Below are 17,727 nucleotides of genomic sequence, written 5' to 3'. Positions count from 1 at the left end.
ATGTCTCTCTTCCCTTCCCAAAAATTCTTACGTAATAATTTGGATCCCTTTGCCTTGGTCAGCAAAGCTTTTTCCCAAAAGAAGCGAGAACAGATTCAATGCTTCAGCTTCCATTTTTCAATATTAGGACTAAACCCTGAAAGCTATGAAGAAGTAGAAGAGCGAGCCTGGGGTGTGTTTGTCTTCCCAGCCACTGGGGTATTTGGGTTCAGGTTCAGCTCAGCGCTCTCCCTGCCTGCCCTTCGCTCCTTTTCTTCTTCGCTATAACTGGTAGGAAACATCGCCTGGCTTTGGACAGGGGACCTCGCTTTAAGCCAGGGGTCTCCAACCTTTTCAACTTTAAGCCTGGTGGACTTCAACTCCCAGAATTCCTCAGCCAGCAAAGCTGGCTGGGGAATTCTGGGAGTTGAAGTCCGCCAGGCTTAAAGTTGAAAAGGTTGGAGACCCCTGCTTTAAGCTACTGTTAAGTAGCTTAAAGTTGAAAAGGTTGGAGACCCCTGCTTTAAACTACTGTTAAGGCGCAAGTGGCGCGTCCGGCCTTCAGCTTCAGCACACGCTGCTCCCCTGGCGAGCCTTGGCACCACGGAGCCCGCGAAGGCCCGGCCGGGCAGGGAGTCTTTTCCTACAAACAAGCCACTTCTCTCGCTACATATCAGCAGATCGGATCAGAAACCAGACGGGTAACTCGGACACTCCTTGGAGCAGAAACCCGGCCAGCAGCTCAGCTGTGGCTCGGCTCGGCGCGGACGCGTTTTTTTTCCGCGCGGCTTCGGAGCAAAGCGACCCTCAGGCGCTTCCAGTGTTGAAGGCGAGCGGGCGAGGAAAAGAGGGAGCGGCTGGCTGGCTCCGTCTCTTCCCCAGCACCAGCACCAGCAGCAGCAGCAGCAGCAGCAGCCGCGACAGCGCCTCCCGCGTGGCTCTTCGCTCGCTCCTCTGGCTCCGGCCCAGCCCCTCTCGTTCGCCCGCTCGTCCGCCTCGCCTCTCCCCGCTCCTCCCCTCGATTTGTTTTGTGCGGCGACTTCGGGAGCGTGACGGAGGCGCTTAAAAGCGCTTATGCAACCGGCTGACCTACTAACACACATTCGCCTGGGGAAAGAAGTAGGGCGGCGGCGGCGGCGGCAGCAGCAAAGCTCGCGAAAGACGCGCGGCGACTCCTTCCCGCCGCTGGAGAGGTGGCCGAGGGGCGCCTGGAAGAGGTGATTTCACGCGAACGCCTTGCGGCGGCTCCTCACCCCCCGCCCTTCCCCCACATGCAGCCCCCCCCATCTGGGGGGGGTGTCTCCCGGGGGAGGCCGGCGCGTGTTCTCGCGCGCAGGAGTTGTCGGCGGGTGCGGGTGTGCTTTGTTTGCGGGCAAGGTACATGGCGGGCATCGGGCATGTGGCGCTCTTCCTCCGCTGGGCTCCTGGTGCCTCCCTTTAGCCCCGTTCAGGCAGGCTCTTTGACTGCGCTCGGCCGAGTCGGGGAAGTTCTGCGCAGCAAAAACGCGCTTGGAAAAGGACGGCGTTGCTGCGCGGCGAAGGGGCCGCGCTTAGGCGTATCTGGGTGGATGAGTGGTGCCGACCTCGTCTCTTGTTGCACAGAACAACATAAACACTCCGGCTCTTCCCCTCCTTTCCTGCCTGACCTACGTTTTTTAGGATGGGGCGAGTGTGCGTGGTGGTAGTGTGCCAGGCAGCCGAGCTGGGGAGGTTCACGTATTCGGGAGGCTTCTAGACGGAGCTCTTGACTTGCTGAGAAGAGCGAATGGCAACAGTGACATGTATGTGGCTTGCCTTGCCTTGCCTTGGGAGAGCGATCCGAGTACCCTGAGACTCAGGGTCTTAATGACAGAGACCCTTAAATCTGCTGTTGGCCTTGGGATTTGCAGCCTCGGCATGCCAGATTGTCTCCGAGGAGGTGCAGAGACCCTCTACCCAATTGTTACATATTTAGCTTAGCCAGAGATGCAACTAGTAGATACCCAATGAGGACCAGAAAGGGTTCTTCCCTTTCTTCTCCAAATGAAATTCACCACCTGACCACAGGAAAGTAAATAAGGAACAGGAAGTTTGTAATCCAGTGACTGGTTGGCCCAGGAAGGCTTCATCCCTCATTCCATAATGCTGGTAGTTGTGCAAGTAAACAAAACCTTTTAGCCTCTTCAGGGCTAGGCAAGGGAGTCCAGTGGCCTCTGTAAGCAACTGGCCACTTTCTGATTAGGGGGACTCTTGCAGATAAGTGAAGTAAGTGGAATTTGTTATGATTTTAAAATGTACAGTGAGGAGGATTGCTTAATATAGCTTGCTTATTATTAGTGTGGTTAGGAAATCCTGATTCTGCTTTTCAGCTGATAAAAATGAAAGCAAGTAAAACGAAGGACTATCAACTATTCCACTCAGGCTACATTATTTATATTTTTCTGATGTTTTTTTAAAAAATCCAAAATCCATCAATGCAGCAAAAAGTACATTTGGTATTTCACTTTAAACCACTTTTATTCATCCTGATCTTTTTCAAATATGCTACTGCAACGCCACCGGTTTAATTAAATTTATGCCCCCTCTTTCCTCCATTTTTATTCTTACAACAACAACCCTGTGAGGTAGGTTCAGCTAAGAATCAGTGATTAGCTCAAAGACACCCAGTGCACTTCCATGACCTGGTTCTAGTCCAACACGTTAGCCACCTACTATGTCTCCTGCTGTCCTGTTCTCAGTTAGTCTACAGGCAGGAGTGTTGAGAGTTGTAGTCTAATATAATTGGAGATAGGGTGCCATACTGGAATGATTTTAAATATAGAAAAATAATATTGTTTCTCTACTTACGGTAATTAGTATTAGAGTTAAATAATATTACTAATGTGACACATTTCTTCCTTTGTAAAGGGACACATGAATATTTCCATGTAGTTTTATATTTTGTATAACACTTCATGTTCCTAAACTTAAAATGCCCTTTTAAAACATATCTTTACCATGCAGTCTGAGGAAACATAATGTATAATGTGTTCAATATTTGAAACACTAATAGGTCTAATATGTACAGTACTACACAACTAACTGATTTTGGATGAATAGAATCACTAAGCAAATCAAATGGAGAATCTTCCCTCCCTCCTACAAATTTAATCACAATGGCTGGCTTGGAACAAGGCTTAAGTAACTAATGTTCTGGATTCATGCAATACAGCGAGTAACAAATTAATTAAATGTCTTTATACAGGGTAGTGCCCAGTGTGTTGTGAGTTTAAATGATGGCATTTCTGGGAGGATGCTGCGCTGACATAGCCACTTTAGGTCAGGGAAGCAAATCAGTAAAAGCCTTTGCATTATAACATCATCACATGTATATTCTCATTTGAGTGTCATCACCATTGCTGTGAGCACTGCTATTTGTAGGCTCATATGCACTATCATTTCTCCCCCGCCCCAAGCTCCTTAGGGCAATTTTTACAGTACCTCCTCCATACCACCCAGGGGTGGGTTCCAATTTTTTTTACTACCAGTTCTGTGGGTATGGCTTGCTTGGTGGGCATGACTTGGTGGGCATGTGACTGCATGTGCGTGGCCAATTCAATGTCACTCATGTCAAGGAGTGCCTTGCCTGACTCCTCCCCTCCCAGCCATTCCTTGTCACACCCAGCCTCAATGTATCTATAGTTCTGTAAAAATGTTGTTCACCCTTTTTTAACTTTATTATCTACGTATAGTATAGTATAGTATAGTATAGTATAGTATAGTATAGTATAGTATAGTATAGTATAGTATAGTATAGTATAGTATAGTATGTACTATAGATGCACTTTCATGGACCACTGAAAGGTGGAAATGGCTCACATACTTTGCCCAAGAGTGTGATAAATAACAGGCTTTTAAGGAGCTGCCAGAAAGAAAGAAGGGGGGCAATGTATTTCCCAAAGCACCAGAAGGCAAAACAAGAAGCAATGGATGGAAATTGAACAAAGAGAGAAGCAATCTAAAACTAAGGGGAAACTTCCTGACAGTGAGAACCAATATAGGTGCAGAAATATGTCAGTCATAATTTCACATATAAAATAGTCATTCATGTAATACCGTGATGGCGAACCTATGGCACGCGTGCCACAGGTGGTACGCGGAGCCATATCTGTGGGCATGCGAGCATTGGCCTGGCTCAGCTCCAGCACGCATACATGCGCCAGCCAGCCATTTTCGCCCTCCCCAGACTCCAAGAAAGCCTCTGGAGCCTGGGGATGGCAAAAAACGGGCCTACCAGGTCCATCGGTAACCTTTTTGCCGTTGCGTGCCAAAAATGGGGAGAGCATGGGTGGGGGTCACGTGCACATGCGTGGGGGGCATTGAATTATGGCTGTGGGCATGTGCATGTGTGACCCCCCCATGCTCCCCATGCTTTTGGCACATGGCGGCAAAAAGGTTAGCCATCAGTGATGTAATACAACCTGCATATTGTTCAAAACAATAATTAGTATTATGGCTGATGTTTGACAGCAAGTCTAAAAGTCAAAGATCACAAGTGTGCTTCTTTCTCTACATACAAAACATCACATAGCAGCAATAGCATCTTAAGCTGGACTTATGCAACCTGATGTACAAAATAAACACACACAAATTTATGCTCTGGACTAGAGACATTGAATGCATGTAATTTCCTGAAAAATATGTGGTAGCCCCAGGCAAAAGAAAGGCAGTAAAATCACTCTAGGTATAGGGACAGTGTAAAATATTAACACATGATAAATAATGGAACAATTAAAAATAATAGCACAGGGATTTTATTCTCTCCTTCTCCCTCTCCCTTCCTTTCTTTTTCTTTTTCTTTCTCATCTCTCTATCTCCCTTCTTTCTTTCTTTCTTTCTTTCTTTCTTTCTTTCTTTCTTTCTTTCTTTCTTTCTTTCTTTCTTTCTTTCTTTCTTTCTTCTTTCCTCTTTCTCCCTTTCTTTTTTTCTTTCTTGTCTCTTTCTCTTTCTCTCTCTCTCTCTCACACACACACACACTTCCTCTTTCTTTCTCATTATCTCTTTTCTCTCTCTCACATACACACACACCTAGTCTGGGACAAAGTGATTGGGCGAGCTCCAGAGCAGCAGCAGCGGTGGGAGAAGGAAGAAAGTGGCGCGTCCCCCGAGGCTGAGCACACCAGGCCCAAAAGGCGAGTGAGCCTCGCCATGTCCCCTTGGCTTTTGGGCTGAGCACAGTGGGTTTCCCTCCCCCCACTGCCACCATCGGCAAGGTAGATCCTCTGAAGGAAAGGCTGACGGGCGGCCCTTTGGGGAGATGCTGCAGCCAGTGCACTAGGACTGAGAGGATTAGCAGCAGCAGCAGTGGCAGCAGGAGATGGTAGTGACGGCCTTAGCAGGAGAGGGCAGTGGGGGAGGTGAGGGCGAAGGTGCCCTCCCATCCCCCCTGCTGCTACAAAAGGGGCAGCTTCGGGAGCTACTCGCCAATGAAAAGGGGGCTGCCCGGCTCAGCAAGCTTTGTAGCATGCGGCTGCTGCGAAGCTTACCAGGCTGCCCCCATCCCATCCCGTCCCTACTGCTGCTGCAAAAGGGGTGGCTTTGGGAGCCACTGGTCAGCGCGAAAGGGGCTGCATGGCCCGGCAAGCTTTGGAGCCACGTGGCATCCCCTAAGGCCGAGTGCGCCAGCCCCAAAAGATGAGTGAGCCTTGCTGTGACCCCACAAGGCAGCTCTTTGGCCGAGCACAGCGGGTCTCCCTCCCCCGCTACCACAGTTGTCCTTACCTTCTAAATCTTCTACGTGCCTCCGGAGGAAAGGCAGTGGCGGCAGGAGACAGTAGTGGTGGCCTCGGCAGGAGAGGGCAGTGGCAGCGGGGAGGCAAAGCTAGCAGCTTGGCAAGCTGACAACCCCCCCACTGCGGCTGCAATGGCGGTGGATTCGGGAGCTGCTGGCAGACAGGGAGGGGGCTGCCCGCCAAGCTTTGCTGCTGCTGTAGCTGCCATGTTCTTCGCGCTGCTGTAGCTGCCATGTTCTTCGCACATGTGCATCCCATTGGACTTGCAAGGCAATGGGATGTGTGTGTGTGAAGAACATGGCAACGAACATGGTGGCCGGGGTGAGTGAGCGGCGACCGGGAGACCGGTTCGGGGGCATGGCCAGCAAGCCATTACTCCCAGTTCTGTGACCGACAACAAATTTTTACTACCGGTTCTTGTGAACCGGTGCAAATCGGGAGTAACCCACCACTGATCCCACCACCAATTTTATCTTTGTAAGAGTCAAGGAATGTAGTTTTGGAGGATCTGGCTTTATGTTGTATGCTTTATGTAGGATCAGGATTTTGAACCCAGGACTTCCCAGCCTATGCCCACAGCTAGTCAGCGAATCATGTCTCTTGATCATAGTTCCTTGGTGAAGAGGAATGGAAGGCCTTGCTGAAGAGGTGGAGCTGATAAGAAGCATCCATGTTGCTGAATGGAACCTGTGATGCTGCTGTTGGAGGCTAAGTAAGGAGCAGAAGAGGCTGTGATTCTGTTTTTAATTGGGAATACCTGTTTTGTTCACCTGCTTTTCATGCAGACACAAGAATCAGGCAAAGGTTTGGCTATCAAACCTCTGGATGAAACATTCTTCTTCTGCCTACCTTTAGCCTCCATTCTCTTTCATTGGCTGACTTCCAAAATGACAATGTGGAGAACAAAGACTTTGGGCCCTCCTCTTTGTTCCTTGGGTAGGTGTTCCTTACCCCATCCCATGCACTAAGCACCGATGGGTCAGTTGTTCCATAGAGCCAAGCAAATGGCATTTCAAGGCTGTGCAAAACTTGTAACTGTTTTTAAGTGATCCCATTAAAGTTCTTAGAGAAATCCAGGGGAACATTTGATTTGCTCTATTCCTCATTTTATTCAGAATACAAGATAATCTGTATAGAGTTCCCTAACTTTATTTCATCAGCCCTGCATCAGAGGCAGGGCCGAGAGAGAATGATCCTAACCCAGATCATTAAGTGAGATTCCAAGGTTGAGGATGGGCTTGGGTCTCCTTGCTTCTAGACCAGTACCTTCACCACCATGCCCCTCTGCCTGGTGCATATTTCAACATGGACTGTGTAAGGGTGAGGCTACATACTATTGCTTAGTACAGAGTGATTGAGCAATTTTTGCTTTAGAAACTCTCTGCCTGCTCTGAGACACTCGGCTCAGCTGGCCACATTTTTGCAAACAAAAACGGGTCTAAGTTGTAGACTGCAGTGGGAGGTGGTAGCTGCAAAGACAGTTGTGAAATAGAGGACTAGAGGCTAAAACATATGAAGAATGATTGCAGGAACTGGGTATGTCTAGTAGTTTAATGAAAAGAAGGACTAGCAGTGTTCCAATATCTCACGGACTGCCACAAAGAAGAGGGAATCAAACTATTCTCCAAAGCACCTGAGGGTAGGACAAGAAGCAATGGGTTGAAAGGAGAGAAGGAACTTAGAACTAAGGAGAAATTTCCTGACAGTTAGAACAATTAGGAAGTGGAACAACTTGCCTGCAGAAGTTGTGAATGCTCCAACAGTGGAAATTTTTAAGAAAATGTTGGATAACCATTTGTCTAAAGTGTTGTAGGGTTTCCTGCCTGGGCAGGGGGTTGGACTAAAAGACCTCCAAGGTCTCTTCCAACTCTGTTATTATTATTATAAATCTGAATTCTAGAAGCTTGGTTGGCATTAGATAACAATGGGTTATTCATATGCATGATACATTTTCTTTTTTTAAAAAATCAGTCTTCTACTTATATGTGTTTTTAACAGCAGCTTGTGTTCCAGCCACAGCAAGCAACAACGATTTACTTCATGTATGCAAAACTCTGCCTGATGATTTTGTGCGGAGCAAACTGTTTTTAAAAGGCAAAAGAATGAGCCAAGCTATTTTTCCTCTTGATTAGTTGGCAAGCTTGTCTACTCTTTTATTTTTAAACAACAGCTGAATGTGTAAAAAATAAGCAAGGAAAGTTTTTTGCAGTGGTTCGTCTCCATTTCAAAAAGTTTCCCTGTTCATGACTGTATATCCAGATGCTGTTGGAAATGTGTACAGGTAGTCCTCAACTTACAACCATAATTGGGACCAGAACTTCCATTGCTAAGCAATGCAGTCATTAAGTGAGACATCGTATGATTTCACTTGATCTTACGATTTTTTTTACTGCGGTTGTTAAGCAAATCCAGCTTTTCCCATTGACTTTGTTCATCAGAAGCCAACTGGAAGGCTGCAAATGGTGATTATATGATCCTGGGCTGCTGCGGTTGTTGTAAATATGTGATGGTTGCCCAGTGTCCTAATTGTAATCACATGACAGCAGGGACACTGCAATGGTCGTAAGTGCGAGAGAACCAGTCATAAGGCACTTTTTTCTGCATGTCATAACTTTGAACAGGTGCCGAACAAATGGTTGTAAGTTGAGGACTACCCATAAACTGAAGTCTAAAAAACATTGCAGCTCAGTTCACTTGGGCGTTATCAGCATTATCAAAGCTATGTAGAGCCTGGCCTTAGGAGTACTACCTCTAAGGTACACTTAAGTGGGGAAGGAAAAAAAAAATCACAATCATAATGGGAGTGGTTACTTTCTGTTGTATGCAGAATGAAAAAGGTTTTGAAACGCCTAACTCTGGGTCATTCATTGTCATACTTCATGTGCTCAGGCTTTTCTGGAAAGTCTGGCAGGCCTAAAAGAGAATGATGGAATTTGACACTGGGATGTGAAATGTATTTCATGAGTATTGCAGGCAGGAGGGGAGGGAGAGTGGGAGAGATTTCATGACCTGTTGCACGCAAAGCTCTGCCATGCTGACCAAGTTTTCCTGGGTGGCACTAAGCAGCGAAACGTTTCAAACCCAAAAAGAAAAGAAGGCCAGTTGCCATGACTCAACTTTCAGACAAGATGCATTAAGCATTTGATCAATTTTATGTAGCTTGACTGTAACCCTTTCAGAGATCCTTTCCATTTGAAAAAGATAAATGAACGCCCACCCATTGGTTTGACACCAGTGCATTATAGTTATGAATCCCAGTCGCTAAAGGTAAGTGAAAAACACAACTTTAGGTCAGAACAAGATGACCTAGCAATGATGATTGATCTTGGTCAATTGAAACACACAGGCCCAAGTTGTAACATCAACTTCTTTGGGGCTATTAGATCTGGGTTGCAAAAATCTAGACAATCACTAGGTGGCAGAAATGAAATAGAGAAAACTTGAATTCTTGCTGCTATCTAGTTGACATCCAGACTCTTTAGATCAATCGTATTCAGTCTTTGCCTAGATTTGCTATCATTTGAGTAACTTAACCTTTACCTGCAAGTTATTACACTTGCTTTACTTCCACTTGCCAGATTGGCTGGTTCCTTTCTAGTTGACATCTTGGTATTTCTGCTTAATTTTGTCTTGGTTAGTCCTGAAACAACCTGTGGCTTTTTTCCACTAGGCCATAGGACTATTGGAAACCTTTTGCTCAACACAGATTCCCCTACGGCTCCCCAGAAGGTTTCTGGGACAGATTATTCTAACTGGGCCATCCTCCCGTCACAGCATTAAAATCTGCATGTACTTGTTGAGTTGCTAGTCAGAAGGTTCCTCTCCCCCCTCCCCCTGAAAAATGGCAATATGGATTGTGATGAACTGATTATGCAGAATGTAGAGTAGATGTGGAAAGCAAAGGCAGCTGAAGGGTGGTGGCTCAGCTCCAGACCTGACAGGAACAGAACATTCTTGCTTGGAAAGTGGAGACACGATCTGCAACAGTTATTACATCATGAAGCAGTTGTGTGCGAAGCCCTAGAGGGAGGGAACCTAGAGGAGGGAGTGATATTTTGGAAGGTGCAAGTCAAGGGAAGGAATCTGCAGAGCAAAGCAACCCTCCAGGAGGAAGTGTTGGCTTGCTTTCTGCAGAGAATTTTGGATTAACTAAGTACACTGAAATCCATTCCAAATACACCAATAGGAATACTAGTCCTGCCATCCTAGAATTTTGCAGAGAAACTGGCCATAAAATTGTTTCTGGATAGCCTGTTGTTGCTGAGAAGTGGGACAATAAAGAAACAAGTTGACTGTGGGTATCTGGGCCGTTTCTTTCAATGGATTTGAAGAATCTTAGGCAGGGCCAGGTGGTGTGTGCACACCATCCACAGATTAGGAAGCTAATAACATGGAATTTGGATTGTGTCATAATAAATCTGTTTATTTCTGAAGCACCAAAGGCATTTTTTTCCGGCAGCAGACAAGCAGAGCTTCTTTCTGGAAGTTACCTGTCATAATGAGAATGGCATCACTTGGGCAAGTTAGATCCTCTGTTCTCTGTGTGGGTAGCCCATTATCCAAAGCACTGATTACTAGTTGTTCAGGAAAGAAATGCCCTCTGGTTTGCCTGGCTTCAGGGCCTTGAAAAGAGAGAGTTCATGGGCAGAAATTGAACAGAAGCTCTTCCCAGCACATCCTTAGCTATTATTGTTTGCCAAAGAAATAACATTATAGGAGCAAGTTTAAAAGTTCAGCTCTGTGATAGTCTCAGGCTCTGTTCAAGAAAGATGTCCAGAGGCTTCCTCTATAACCCAGCACTTATTAATCCCAGAAGCTTTAATAGCACTTGCTATAAATTTGCTGACGTGACTTCTTTTTTTCCTTTAAGACGTTGTCCAGGATTATTGGATCTTGTAATTCAGAATTCAAGGAACTCATTCAAGAGGAATGTAAACCTGTTCCATTATGGTTGCATTCTCATAACACACTCAACTAAATCTGTTCATTGCTGTGTTCACATATCCTGCTGTGCCCAGACAAATAAATCATGTTATAGTTTACCATGACAGCCTGAGTCGTAATAAACATTGGATTCCTACAGCAAATTGAATCACAAACAACCTTATCCTATATTAACTGGTCTAATGTATTGTATAAACCTAACATTCATGTCATTTTGGATGTATGCCCTTGCTGCTTTCATAATCAGTCTTTCTGTTCCGTGTGCTTTTCTGCTTACAGTCAGGCTTCATTTTCAGAACTTCATTGCACTCTTAATTTTACTGCACACTCATATCACTTTCCTTTGTGCTGAACAATTTCTAGCCATTCGGCTTTTATTACAGGAAAGCCCCAAATAGAACTTGATTTTTAAAGTGAAAATGTTCGAAGGTTATATTGTTCTCTTTAATTTGAAAGCCTGTCTGTGACACTTTCGTGAATGCAAAGCACTTGGCATCAGTTCAGATGCCCTCTTACCTTTGCTTTGCTTTTGATTACTGCTCTTATGTAACCGTACAACTGTATTTTTATTCTGATGCTACATCGAATTGGTAAGATCCAGCTCCTCCTATGCCGAGAGCTCAAAGTGAACGGCAGTCCTTCTCTCTTCTGACCTCTTTTGAATCCTATCAGACCTACTGCCCCAAGGGGGTGACGCAGACTGAGAAGTAGGTCAGCTTCCTCTTCATGCCTGAGCTTGCAGGAGCCTGGTTGTATACACCCAATCCAGCTTAGTAGTAGTTCCATGTGCCCTCTAAGACACGAGGCCAGGCCCTGTAGGCAGATCAGGGTGTGGGATTTGGGCTTAGCTGGAAAACCCTTTCTCATTCTGGGTCAAGGCAAGAAAATAATATGTGGACCTAGAGGGAGGATGTTATCTCTTTGACATCAAGAGCCCAGGAAGGCCCAGCACAAATTGATAGCAGTCGCACCCTTTCGATTCAGCACCAGGTGATGGATTTGGGAGGAGAGACCAAATAAAAGGTAAAGTTTAAAAAAAAAATGGCCTGGAAATGCAGACTGCTCATGCTGATCATTTGTTAACTCCCACTTTGGGGAGAAATCATTGGGAGGGTTAACAACATCTTCTAATAAACCTCTAATAAAATGGATCCTTGAGGAATTGCTAGCCTCGGAGTCTTCTTTAATTAGGGGTGTTACTTGGAACCCTGACACTGAGGTCTATGAGTTTCTATGCTTAGAAATCTTGTTTTCATGTGTACTACTGATGTAGCAATTACTATTATTATGAATTAAAATGGTTACAGCTACTCACTGCAAAAGACTCTGTTAGGTTTGCTGCCTTTTAGTGAGGGGTTCTGTCAGTCCATTCTCCCCTTGGATCTTTGCTCTCTGAAGGTCATTTTCTAAAGACTGAAATTTCCTCTGTCTAATTGGAGGCTAGTCTACTTTAGTATTTTTAACCATACTGGTTTGTATAGTATGGCACTAGTAGGATCTGCTGCATAAATGTAAGATTTCTATTTGGAATACATACAATGAGCATTGTGGCTTTGTGATGCATTCTTTTGTTCATGGAAGAAGTTTTTAGGGCAGGGGAGCAAGGAGAGAGGAAATATCTTATAGAAGAAATGTCCAGGTTTAATAAAAGAAATGTGAGGTCCATGAAGACACGTTAATATAGTATGGTGGATGCATTTTAATTTCACCCAGATTATTAAAAGTGGCAAATGCATACATATATATTTTTACAAAAGCTCACAAAACATTGACACTTGCTCTAGAAATCTGCATAGAAGGGTGTTCATGGCTTTCTCTGTAGAAATCCTGGCACCATCCAAGATACTGAGATTGCTGAGTCTGGTTAGAAATTGGAGCAAGGCTGATTGGGGAACTGACTAGTTATCAAGATGGTTCTATGGTCACGGCCCCAATTGTTAGCAGTATTTTCTCCTATTGGTCCATAATATTGCCTTCTCTGCCTCCTGCTGCTATTATTTCTTTGTGAAGAAACAGTTTGTAGGCCAGTAGGTTGTTGGCGCTGTGCCGCTCTCTCTTTTCTGTGACTGTTGTGCAATCCATAATCATCAGACCTGTTTTGACTGCCTAGCTTGATAAATATTCAGTGTTTACTGACCTATATTCCTGCTGCCTGTGCCTGGTGCGCGTAGATCACATGCAAGGAAAAGAAAGGGAGGGGGTTTGCCATCATCGTGGGGGAGCGTGCGTGCCACTTGGTACACATGGCCTTGCCTTCTCGGGAAGGAGAGCTTCAGCATTCCTATCTATGTGTCATGGTGGATGTGGAAGGAAGATTGGGTGACGTTCTTTATGCAACCTGTCTGGCTCGCTGGCCTATCCCTCAGCAGTCAAAAGGGGGCTGGAAGATTCCCTGCCTTGGATCTCTCGGCTTCAAGGTTAAAAATCCCTGTCTGGATTCACTTCTTGTAATCTCCTTTACTCTCCCTCCCTCCCCATGTTATGAGAAACTGGGGGAGGGGGTTGTCTCTGTGTGTATATCTGTGTGTGTGTGAAAGAGATGGGGAGAGTACATTTGTGAATGAAATGGAAGTAAGTGGCACATTTTGGGTGTATCAGAGTGACATTGTCCCTACAGGCATGTCCGAATGCAGACATCTCAGTGGGAAAGAGGGGCTTAAAAGAGGAGAGTTTTAATGTAATGAATGTATCACTGTATCTGGAAAAAGTCAAATGTGACTCTTTTGTCTTTCTTGGGGTTTTACCAATTAGAAAAGTAGTTTTTCTCTTGTATGTTTGGCAGAGATCTCAGTGTGGGTGCAGCATTTCTGGGGTGTGGCATGCTTTGGGTCTGGGGCGGGGACAAGGTGGGCCATATATTTTGATTGCCAAGCAGAAATTACAGCTGAATGTAGTTCTGCTTTGTGGGGCAGCCGCCCCCCCCCCCCCCGTAGAGCCAACCTCACATTCGTTTCTGAGGGGAGCTGGAATGCGGGGTGTGGCCCATGCAAACCAAGGGCCATGGTGATGCTGTCTGAACTTGCTGGATTATGTAAACAGAGCCTGAGGTGTGTGACAGCACAAGGCAGAAATGTAACACCCTCTTTTTGTATCCTTCCTCCCTAGGCGTTTCTGCTGCCTTCTGGGCCTGACCCAGCAGTTGCTGTTGATTCTCTACTCTTCCCACTGTGCCTCTGTTGTCCAGCCACATCCCGGCTCCTGTTGTCTGTAGCGTTACTGAGCTGAAGACCAAGGAGAGTAAAACCCTCCCAAGGAATCTGGAGACAGTACCTTTTCGGCGGGGATTTGGAAGATGGTCTCCTTGTATCGGACAATTCATTTTCCATTGATGGGAGCCCAGATCCCATCTGACTGTAGCAACTGGAGGACAGCTCAAGGCCATACTGGATACAGCTTCCCAGGCAATACAGCTTGGTAACAGTTTGGAGTGCACAGCTGGGAAGAAGTATCCTGTGGAACAGCAGGAGCAGCCGCTGCCACAGTTTTGAGGAAGGGAAATACTCCAGCGACAGACAAAGTGCATCTGGACATTTTGCCCCCAACTTCCCTCCCTTCCCCCACCCCCATGATGGAGAGTCTCAACTCCCCCACATTATGTGTGGCTGGGAACTTTCCCGAGTTCCATCCCAATGGCATTATTCAGCGAGCCCGAACCCTGAAGAGCAAGCCGAATGCCAACTGTAGGCGAAAGCGAGAGTTTATCTCTGACGAGAAGAAGGATGCCAGCTACTGGGAGAAGCGTCGTAAGAACAACGAGGCTGCTAAGCGTTCCCGGGAGAAACGGCGCTTCAATGACCTGGTTCTGGAGAATAAGGTGCTGGCACTCAACGAGGAGAACTTGAGGCTGAAAACAGAGCTACTGCAGCTGAAGCTGCGTTTTGGCCTCATCAGCACGACAGCCTTCATGGAAAAGAGCCAGCAGCTGAGCACTGCCAGTGCCAACAACCCAGCACACTTATATGGTGTCGGCAACAGCAGTTTGTATCCCAGTTCCCTGTCCCGAGCCCCCCACTCAGAGGATTCGTCTGAAACTGAGCAGTCAAGCCGGGACAGTGTAAGTGTATCGGTAGCCAAGTATTCTCCCCGGGACTCTCTCTCTGACCTGTCTGATGGCTCATCTCGGGACAGCCCTCTGCCCCAGACGCTTGAGGAAGCCCAGGCCATCCATCGTGTCTATGGGGATGCCCCCTTGCAGCCTTACCCGGAGCCCAAGGGCTCAGTTCCCCGCAGTGTAATCCTCTTCAGTGCCAATGGCTTCACTGCAGTGGCCCCTCCGCAACCCTTGCTTCCTGAAGAAGTGGGGCAGGCAGAAGGCTGTGGGAACCAGAGTCCCAAAAGCCACTGCAGGGGGCGTGATCCCCACTGCCCACAGGGGGAGCTCCAGACACATTCAGGGTATTGCTCAAAGCCCCAGAACTGTAGTGCTTCTGATGGTTATTTGGAGGAGGAGCACATAAAGAAAGATGAAGAGCCTAGATCCCCCTTTGAGGGTTACACCAGTGAGGAAAGTGAAGAACCCTCCTGGGGATGTTCCTCTGCTCCCTTCCCTGTGCCGTTGGACACTCTCCCTGACGTGAAGACTGCAGCTCTCCCACACAAGCTTCGACTCAAGTGCAGAGCGCACAGCAGTGGAATTCATGAACCATTCCCCGGATCTAGCACTGCTCCAGCTGGCTGCTGCCAGGGAGCCTCGGCAGCCTCAGATTGGGACAGTGACCGACATGAGGAGATGTCAGCCCTGGTGCGGCAAGCCTTGTTTCTGAACGAGCCCCCCGCCTCCAGTGGCAACTTGGAAAGACTTTTGTGTCATGGCTCAGGGCTGCCTTCAGATCACTCAGTCCCAAAGGACCATGTCAGCAGGTGGGAGGATGCTTGTCATGATGATGGCCCCAGACCAACTTGAAGAAGACCTAGGTCTGGATAAAGTTTTGGAAAGTAAGAAGAAGAAATTGAACTGGGTGTTGGTACAAGAAAGGGATTTTTACATGGCCAAACGAGCATTGGAGAAGAGAGCCATGGCTGACCTGCACCTGCCGACTTCAGAATCTGGGGGGAATAGGGATCATGAAATGGCAAAAGAGGATACATAAGTTGAACATGGGGGATAGGGTGGGGCTGCCTCAGAAAAAGACTTTGGAATTACTAAGGTATAGTGGGTGATGGGACTCCTGTTTTCTAAGGCTCCAGAATTCAGTGTGTAGATGAGATGTGTTTTGCTGGGTGAATGCCTAATGGTATTCTAACTTGATAACAATTCTGACATTGTGATCGATAGGAGAGTACCCAAAAGTTGGCACCTAATCCATTCTGCACTGATGTTAAGGTTCTTGGATACCATAATAAGGATGCCTAAATGGATTGTTAGTGACTGTATTTTCTCTGTCAGAAATTGCTTGGCCAAACCAAGCGTTGTGTGTTTTTAATTACTAAAATAAACCTACAGAAAAATGTTAAGAAGTGCTTCGAGTTGTTGACTGACTTGGGAGCAGAGGAAGATTGACACAAAACACAGAGGTAGGTACCTAAGTCTTTTAAGGGCAAACAGTGTACAATATGCTTTTCCATCCAAGAGCTTCACAAGGAGAAATAAAACGTATACTAAAAATAGCTAATGAATTAATAAAATAACAATTATTTGGAATGGTGTTCCTAGAAGTTGCATGTAAGATCAGGATCAGGCCACAAATTATTCTTCATAAATGGATGACAATCTTAACTTGGGTTTGAAACCAGCAAAGAAGGATGTAGCAATGTGCTGTTTTCACTGAGCTTCTGGAAAAATTTGGTTTCACCTCAACTAGAAAGTGGCGTCTGAAGAGGTCAGGGTGCAAGGAAGTTACCCTCTCAGGTTATGTAGAGTTAAGAAGCTCAAGCTTTATTAACAAATTGATAGCTAATGTAATTCTTTCAACACCAGCATAATGTGTTCCTTGCATCTTGTGCTAGTAAATAGCAATAGCATTTGTTTATTTGAGTTTCAAGCCTTCCTTCTAGTTGTAAACACAGTTGACTTATAGTTTTAATCATTTTCTTACCATTGGGGGAAATGATCTTTCTCCTCATGAGGATGTGAAATATTTAAGTCTACAAGCAATGGATATTTGAGAGGTTGATGAGGGGTTAGATTAAGGGTAGAGCTGTGCTTCAACTTTTGATGTTCATAATGTGAATTTTATTTTCTTAGAGGAAATGTCTTAATTTTAGAAAAAAGGATTCTTGTAATAAAGCACTAGAAAGTGATTACAGTAAACCCTTGATTTAATAGACCTTTGTTTAGTGGCTGTTGGACTTAATTGGCAAAATCTGCTGGATCCCAGGCACTGAGCTATGCCCTAAAATATCGATGAGGTCTGTTTTTGGCAGATGATATTTGGCCACAAAATGGGCATTATTGTTGTCAGTAAAAGAGGCTTTCACATGTGCAAGTGTATTTGGGGGTTCCAAAAAGTCTATTACTTATTTAAAAGTTTTTTTAAAAAATGCCTGATACATTTATCAAACATTCAACTTTAACAGACACCCTTTAATCTCACTAAGGATTTTATTGGATGGTGGTGATTATTTGCAAGAGATGAAGGGTCTGAGGCGTCGTGATTTAGCTCTGGGAAGCCAACCATTTTTGTATTATTCTATTCTAATGAATTAGGACAAAGACTATCCCTGAACTAAAATTTCTGATTTCTTCATCATTTGTACTGTTAGTTGCTTTGGTCAAGGCAGGCTTGAGCGAGAGATGGGAATGATGCTATCCTCTATTTTAAATCCTTGCCCATCACCTGGTTTTCTGCATCACTGACAGGGTTATTAGCCTCTTTTCCAAAGCTGGACTTTTTCATTTGGTTGAATCTGTGGGTGAGGGTAGGATTATCCATGATTACCTGAGGGGAAGAAAAACTGTGTCATGAAAAGTAGGTCACTAGCCCCCCCACCCCCACCTGCGCACGCACACAAGCATGCAGCTCGAGGCTGGCTGAGAGCCAGTGTTGTATCAGGAAGCCAGCCCCTCCACAAAGCCTAGCCTGTGTTGCCATAGTAACAGTAGCAGCTGAAAAGG

General features: G+C 45.8%; 1 protein-coding gene across 5 annotated transcripts; it reads left to right on the top strand.

The window, feature by feature from the left end:
* Nucleotides 1–883: 883 nt before the first annotated feature.
* LOC131191557 (nuclear factor interleukin-3-regulated protein-like) lies at nucleotides 884–16,130 on the top strand. 5 transcript variants are annotated; one of them, XM_058169816.1, is made up of 3 exons: nucleotides 884–1,196; nucleotides 6,340–6,441; nucleotides 13,779–16,130. In XM_058169816.1, the coding sequence occupies exon 3, from the start codon at nucleotides 14,239–14,241 to the stop codon at nucleotides 15,574–15,576; it is 1,338 nt and encodes a 445-aa protein (XP_058025799.1). In that variant the 5' UTR covers nucleotides 884–1,196; nucleotides 6,340–6,441; nucleotides 13,779–14,238; the 3' UTR covers nucleotides 15,577–16,130. The 5 variants fall into 5 exon arrangements, with proteins under 5 accessions (XP_058025799.1, XP_058025797.1, XP_058025796.1 ...); XM_058169814.1 differs by having other exon boundaries at nucleotides 6,266–6,441; XM_058169813.1 differs by lacking the exon at nucleotides 6,340–6,441.
* The last annotated feature ends 1,597 nt before the right edge of the window (nucleotides 16,131–17,727 follow it).

Source organism: Ahaetulla prasina, chromosome 2, assembly GCF_028640845.1.
Source record: "Ahaetulla prasina isolate Xishuangbanna chromosome 2, ASM2864084v1, whole genome shotgun sequence".
In the NCBI taxonomy this organism is placed as follows: Eukaryota; Metazoa; Chordata; class Lepidosauria; order Squamata; family Colubridae; genus Ahaetulla; species Ahaetulla prasina.
This window is presented reverse-complemented; position numbering and strand designations above follow the sequence as displayed.